Source organism: Cebus imitator, unplaced genomic scaffold (genome assembly GCF_001604975.1).
Source record: "Cebus imitator isolate Cc_AM_T3 unplaced genomic scaffold, Cebus_imitator-1.0 Scaffold169, whole genome shotgun sequence".
Taxonomy (NCBI): Eukaryota; Metazoa; Chordata; class Mammalia; order Primates; family Cebidae; genus Cebus; species Cebus imitator.
The window spans coordinates 2,234,840-2,242,928 of NW_016107484.1; the positions used below are offsets into that span (position 1 = coordinate 2,234,840).

The 8,089-nt window shown below is 41.9% G+C and overlaps 1 protein-coding gene across 1 annotated transcript in view; it reads right to left on the reverse strand.

The window, feature by feature from the left end:
• Positions 1-988: 988 nt before the first annotated feature.
• Positions 989-8,089, reverse strand: part of SBNO1 (strawberry notch homolog 1) — an 80,033-nt gene continuing 72,932 nt past the window's right edge. Inside the window, exon 30 of the mRNA XM_037744183.1 lies at positions 989-7,588. Within this exon, the coding sequence (XP_037600111.1) occupies positions 7,446-7,588 (143 nt within the window). The 3' untranslated portion in view covers positions 989-7,445. The remainder of the gene's footprint in view (positions 7,589-8,089) is intronic.

Genomic DNA, 8,089 nt, shown 5'->3' on the forward strand with positions numbered 1-8,089 from the left:
GCCCCACTTTCTTGTATTTTTAGTAGATGTGGGGTTTCACCATGTTGGCCAGGCTGGTCCCTAACTCCTGACCTCAGGTAATCTGCCTGCCTGGGCCTCCCAAAGTGCTGGGATTACAGGAGTGAGCCACTGCGCCTAGCCAACACCCAATTTATTAAGGTTATAACTTTAAAAACCTGTTTCTTTTAGTTTTCAAACTCAACACAGAAATATTTAGTCAAATTGTAGTTTAAACACTCATTTTTCACTTGGTCCTCAATCCTCAATTATTTCATATATTTGGGAGGTTAAATCCCCCCTAAACATTAACACTATTTACAAATTTGCTCGAATACCTTATGTATATTAGGCTACAAACTGAATATGCTTCTCCCTACTATTTCTTTTAGTCTTTTTCTGAGATGGAGTCTTGCTCTAGAACACAGGCTAGAGTGCAATGTAGTGATCTCAGCTCACTGCAATCTCCACCTCCTGGGTTCAAGTGATTCTCCTGCCTCTCAGCATTCCTGGGTAGCTGTGATTACAGGTGCATGCCACCACGCCTGGCTAATTTTTGTGTTTTTAGAAGAGACGGGGTTTCATCATCTTGGCCAGGCTGGTCTTGAACTCCTGACCTCTTGATCCATCTGCCTCAGCCTCCCAAAGTGCTGGGATTACAGGAGTGAGTCACAGGGCCTAGCCTCTCCAAAGAATTTCCAACATCACAGAGAAACTCCCAGACGAGCCATGCAGTAAATGCTGCTCAGATACCCACTTGCATCCCACCCCTTTCTCCCTTCCACCGCCTTCCACGGCAGTCTGAGACAGCAGCCCACTCCGGGCCCACACACTGCACCTGGCCTGGGTACCACCCCACCCTGGCTGGCTCCCTCAGTGTCTGTGCCATCTGCAAAGGCACAGTGATAGCACTTAACACTTTTATAAAGACACTATGAAGATGTCCATGAGATCCGCAAAGACAGCATCCAAACAAAGAAAGCACAACCAGTGACTCTTATTTAATTTATTTAAGAATCTTACAAAAACAAAAAAACAAAACAAAAACCACAACAACAAAAAAAACTAAATACAGAATTTGTTACGCTTCACGGTTGATCATTTTCACTTGCAAGAGTAAACCTTGCTAAAATGCAGCCAGTACATTTTTATTGCATGAGGCCAAATTTTTAAGTACATATCAAAAATGTTTGGGATAATCAATTCCAGATGCTTGGTACTGTGTTCCCACGAAAAGCTGGACGCAGCAGTGCAGTATCACTGGAACAGGGCGTACCCTTCCCACGCTGACAGATACTCCACAACAGGAGCGATAGCAAAAGGAAGATTTTAAAAAAAGAGAATGAAATGAAAACAAACTGAGAGCTGACATCCACCTTTGTTTCAAGTTGTCTTTGGATTCCATCAGATGTCTCCAGATGCACCATGTCAGATTAGGAAAGGAGAACAATCTACGCCTACATAGAAAAGTATCCTTTGCTCAGAGGAGGTAGAACCTGGTCAAAGTTTTATTGCAGAGATACAGCGTACCTCTTCCCACCTCTCATGGACGATGGAAGATACAAGTGGTTATTGAAAAATCTTATCAGTAGTTTGCAAATATCAGTATAAACCATGAACAGGATATTTTTCTGATAGCGGTAAGACTGCAATGTGCTATGTAGAAAAACAGCTCTCTCTGTCCCATCAAGCGGGAGTCAGAAGAGGGTTCAAGCTTCTTTATCTTCTTCAGTGCCATAAATGCTGTCATAGCAAAAAGGCCTTCAGTGTCTGCTGGCCAGAAACATCTGCCCAGGCACAAACGGGCCAAAAGGGCAGGGTACTGGTTAGGGGCCTGTAATGGAAAGCCAGGCAGGTTCTCAGCAGGGGCCTGCAGAGTGGCCTTCACTGTGGAGAATGCCTGAATTGTAAGTACCAGAAAGCAGCAACTTTTCCTGCCTCTTCCCTTGCTCAACCCTGCACTGAGAGGCAGTCTTGGTGGACTGTGCCCTGCCACATTTCTGCAGCCCAGATGGCCCCACTGCCAACCACAGCGCGGCTTCCCAATGGGCTCCAGAGGGAGGCTGAGCAAAGAGGGTCCGAGCAGGGGATTCACACTGGAGGCAATCTGTGACAGGCCCCAATTCACGACAAATTTAGTTCCCAAGACTGATCCAAATGCAGAACACTTTTACATTTTCACCAAGTCTACCAAGTTGAATAGTAATGAATGAAACTTGTACATGAATGAAAGGCCCCAGAGAGGCTCACAGCAATCCTCCCTGAAAGTTACAGAGGAACATTTTCTTGCAGGGTGCCAAATTGTGAACAACTACCCAATGTCTGCCTCCCGGGTGCTCGACAACACTATTTTCATAAGCCATCTGGGTCTTCCCAACTCAAATTATTAAAAATGCCTCCATCTAGCTCCGCTTCTAGGCTTCTGACTGATGTAGTCAAGATCCACTCACCAATACAAGAGTGGAGAGCACAGCTGCTCAGGGACCCCATGGGCCAGCACGGCAGTGGGCACACACCTGTCTAACCCTCCAACAGAGTCAGCCTAGGAGGCTCCGCAGCAGTTGCCTGGCTCTCTTTTGGAGGGCAGTTGTTCCTTAATGGACATTCTCTAAAGTCACCTGCCAATAACGCACTAGGCCTGCCTTCTGCCTGCTATAAATATCCTCAAAAGGTTGTAACAGCAGCAGACTACCTGTGTTCATTGCAAAGTAAATTACTCATTATTTACAGGTTAAAAGCATAGGTCCAACTTCTTAAATAAACAGGGAATTTGCAGCAGCAAGAGCAGGCCAGAAACCACTGTTTCAAATCTGCAAGATTTTCCTATCAGGTGGGAAGCCAAAGATAAGAAATATGGTACAGGCCTGAAAAATTGCGAAAGTAGGAGCAAGTCAGGCTTGCTGATCTAAGAGCTAAGTCTGATCCCAAATGCACTGAAGAAATTAGAGGAGCTTAAAGAAGTCTCAGGAAGCATTTTTTTAAATGTGAAAACATCAGGCTCACTACAGCTTCCAAAGAACAACATGAATGAGCAAGACCAGCCATACAATGACAGTATCAAAAACAGCACTCAAGTGCACACCCCCATTACAATGCATTGCACACAATAAAAATAGTAATAAAAATGTAAAACACAATCAGACATATTAAAAAACATTAACACAAAACAGACAGGAATTCTACAGCAAAGATGCAAAACTGAATTCTAAAATACAGAAGCAAATACTTTTCTAAATGAAAAGTTTCCCATACTTTTCTAAATGAAAAAAAGTCCTAAGATGCCCCATATGGGAAAGTCAAGAAAAGAATAAATAGAGCTGAAGGAAAGAGGGAAAAGGGAGAAACAAGTAGGCGGAGTCCCACTTTACAAGAATTATTTACATTCAGAATTCAGAAGAACTCGACATTTCTATATATATACATTTATGTACATATATGTAATTACATCATAAAATTAGAGGGTGGGTTTTGGATTCTGTCTCAAGTACTCACACACAAAAAAATGCCAGTGAGCTTGAGTTGCAGGTATTTAGGTGTGTTTCTGTCACTTAAAAGACACTGCATTTGTATCAGACAATTGGCATCCAATGAGACCTTTTTTTGCAGTTTTTACTCTCAGCTGTAGCCCTGACATGGAAGCCTTGTTACATTTCTGCAGCTAAGTGGGCTGAGCGCAGTAAGCCTGGGTGTGGTGTTAGCCAGGGCCACCAAAGTCACATAGAAGGGGAGTCAGTACATGTCCATCACCACGGTGTCTTGCCTTTGCCACTGGGAGGCCTGAACTAACCAAACGTTCATTAACAGGATCCCAGCCTAACAGCAACACTTACGTAGCACCAATCTTAGAAACTACCAAATACCACACAGGTACGTGTGTATGAGGACCTTCCTCTGGACTGCTTGTCAAGAAAAGGATCCAGAGGGAACTTCTGCCCCTACTTTCATGAATTGAGATGCAACAATCATTTTGAATCTATTATTTTTTTTTCTTTCTTTCATGCTAAAACGAAAGTGGAGGGGAGAAGGCAGAAAGCTCCCATTCTACAACTGTGAACGCTGTCCTGGTACCCTTTCTTCCCTTGCTTGCGAACAGTTGTTCTAATAGCATCCCATGCAGGCCAGCAAAGGAATGCCCCAGGGGCTACAGCCAGAAAATTGTGCCTCTAAAATATTATATTCCTGTGGAGCTTGGTAATATAGAACTTTTACCTCTACAGATGAAGCAAACTAAAAGATTTATTGTTGTAACTCAAAAAGGCTTCTGAAGTGCTGAGTTAGAATAAATATACATAGATACACACACACTACTACATTGCTTTGGATACAGGTTCCTGCTAATTTATATACACATGTAAAAAGAAGATACTGAAGTGTCTAACTGCAACTGAGCAGCAGAATAAGAAAACTGCTTAACAGATCTGCTTCTTAATCAAGATGTGTTTAAAGAAATGCATAATACTTCTACGGATTTGTATCATTGATAGTATATCTGGATAATCTCAGTTACTACAGATAGAGACCTTGTGGTGCAGAGGCTGCTAAATTAGGGGAACACTAACTCCCCCCAAAAATAACATCTGAGCTGCTTTAGACTCTGGAAGTGGTTTTCAGTACAACTGACACTGTAAACTCTGAAAACACCAACACGATTTCCAATCAAATCTTTGTGCTCAGAGCCATATTGCTAAAAAGAAGAAAAAGGCATTGCAGAGGCAAAATGGACATGAGGTTAAACAAGGCCTCTGGATTCAGGTGTGGCATTTACAGCCTGGAATAAATGGACGTATTTTACAGAAGTTAGCGGCTAATTTTTTGGTACAGATGGGGTCTCGCCATGTTGGCCAGGCTGGTCTCGAACTCCTGGCCTCAAGTGATCTGCCTGCCTCAGCCTCCCAAAGTGCTGGGACTACAAGTGTGAGCCACCACATCCAGCCAAGAGTTGGGTTTTAATAGGAGAGGACCTTGAATACTGAAGCTTCATAGGGTGGCTGACCTGAACTCGCTGACTTTTGTAAGAGCACAGTGTAAAGGTTGGATGTCCACCTGAAGGGGTGGGTGCAACTCTGGGAAGTGCACACACCATGACCAGCCTGGGCATGTAGCACCCCGGCTCCCATCCATTCACATGGGTTGCCTTTTTGAGGTCTGCTTTGAGAGGGCTTTCAGAGGCCTTTTTGTTTTAATTGGGCGGGGGGGCAAAGCTGTTCTACAAGAACATTAAGATACATATGCTCCTGTGTATAAAGATGGCTGGTCCAGAGCAAATGTTATTACATTATGAGCCATGGGGGGTGTCAATTAGCTGCATGCTAAGGAATCCGCATATGCTGCTTTGAAAACACCATAAAAAACTAAGATGCCCTGGTAACACAGAAAGAAGAGTTGGGCCAACAGCCTGCAAGAGAAGATCCTTCCCAATCCTGCCACTCTGTCTCACTGGAGGAGGATTTGTAATTCTTCCCTTCCTCAGGTCCAGCGACTGTACCTCCACTGAGTGGGGACACTTGCATTGCTGATGGAAGCTGACTACTGCTTTAAAAACACACACGAGCTGAGAAGTTCTGCTGAAGGTGGGGACAGTGCTGCTCTTGGCTGCCTGCCAGGTCTAGTGGCCCTAACAAGGGATTGAAAATGGATCACTGCCTGAGATACATGAGCTGGACTGAGGAGAGAAGTTGCATCCACTGGGCAAAATGTGCCGAAGAACAGAAAGTACTTTCAACTTACTCTTGTAGGCACCAAGAATAAATAAATCCTAAGAAAACTTAGGGTAAGCTTGACATAACCAAACTCAGGCTAGAGACACAGAGGATGAGCATCCTAAGCTTTCGGCCAGGTTTCTGTCAGCTAACACACATCTCACCCAATTCTGCAAGAAGTTAAAAAAGTTAACAAAGCGAACAATTCAACTTGAAAAACACATTCGGAAGTACTATCATTTTACCCTTTCCTTCAATGCCATCTCAAATTTTAGCAATAGGTTTTAAGCCAAACTATAAGGCTAACTGGAATGCTGAGGCAACACACAAGTTCTGCAGAGTCCCCGTCACAGACTACTATTGAAGGTCACCAGTGAGGACCTAAACAAGAGTCCACTTCTTGTTAGTATAATAACTTTTTATTTGACATCTACAAGATTTTGGCATCTTGCAGCTTTTACCAGGTTTATACAATCTCGATTTTTCAATAGTGCAACCTGTGCAAGCAAAAGAAAGAAGGAAAAGGAAATAAAAAGACCAACTGTCCCCTCACTTGTTTTTATAAACATCTATTATAGGCGAAACAAAACTTACCCATATTATATAGATAAGTGTCTATTCACATTTGTACATTACCATTTTTAACAGCTTGAGATAAACTCTACAATGTCTTACAACACATTAAACAATATTCAAGTTACTGAGTAACAACAATAACAACAGTAACAAAAAAACATACAGCAGAAGCCTCAAATGTTTCCTCATTGTCTACAGCTCAAGTACGGTTTCCTTTATAGAGTGACAAAGCAAATTAAGATAATGAAGTAAAAAACAATTGTTTGCAGGATGAAAGCCAATTTGTACTTCCTTCTAAAACTACCTTTAAGTTGAAAATGTAAATTTAAGAGGCTTATAGCCATTTCTGCAGCACACATTAGGAATACTATTAATACATTAAAATTAAATTTTAAGAGTTTTATCACAGAAAAATGTATGTACTCATTACCTTGACCAGAAACACAGGGCAGGGAGGAAAAGGGGCAGGAGGGGTCTGCAGGGTTAGAAGCAATACCCAGGTATAAACACTATAAAAATGCAATAACCAATGCTGTACATCTAACAAATGTTTCTCTCTGTTACTCGACTTCTGTGTTAATCTTGTTGACGCATGCTTTCAAAGACATGCACTGTCAGAACAAAAATTAGAAAATAACCTGAATGCATGGTATGTAACTTTTCATCTCATGCTTTAATAAACCTATTAAGTTGGAAAAAGAAACCAATATATATTTTCTATATTTATAGACTCAAAACACATGCATCCGGGGATACCTCCCACAGCAATGGCATGGATGTACTGCATTAACCCTGAGCACTGTATAAACATAAAAGTAAAGCCAGTTTGGGAAGTTCCAAGCATTTTAAACCAACTGTGGTCTGTAGCCTTTAACACACTCACAAACAGACTGACACACACGCACGCACACATCCCCCTCTGCTTACCCAAAGTAAAAGCAGATGGGAAGTACCAGGGGAGAAGCAAAAGGAAAGACATATGTACCACCATCAGCACTGCCGATTTTCAGTTTTGCTATCTATTCCAGGTTTGTCTTTACTCCCAAAAAAACTAACTAGAGAGAGCACAACTGAAAAAAATATATAATTCTTTGGAAACTGTCCCTGATTTTTATGCAAATGATATGCTTCAACAGCATTTCAGATACATCCATGTTGAAACCTGTCTGTTCTTTACGCGTTGCTCAAGTTGGTGATGCTCTGAGGGTGATGCTGTTGCCATAGCTGCTTCTGTTGGACCGCAAGCTGTTGAGACTGGTCTGAAGTTGACAGGAGATTTACAAGTGGAGACACACAATTTGCTGGAATGATCAAACCTGTAATTAGTACAAAAATTTATAAAGTTATGTCCAGAAGAAACCACACTGTGCAGCTTCACTGCAGATTCCAAATAAGGCATAATATTAAGTTCAATAAACAAGAACTTCACACAAAAATTAAATGACTACCTAATAAATGAAATGGCCCATCGAGATGTAGTCTGATTCTTCAACAGCACTTCCTACAAATACCCAACCGTATGCATGTGTTTATTGCAATGCCATCTTGCTGAAGGAATAGGAAGTCAAAAATAGTACTTTTCTATTATCTTTTTAAGCTCCACAAACATGCAAATATCACCTCTGCATGTACTAATGCACCACAAAGACCACAGAACAAAAGTTGCAAATTCAAATGCTAACTAGCAACTCTGAAGAGTAGACACTAGCAAACTAGAAGTATACTCTCTGGGTGCTGGTTAACGGAACTTTAACTCCAGCCACGTGGGATTGAAGGCTCAATGTTCCAGATAAACTGCTTTTTTTTTTTTTTTTTTT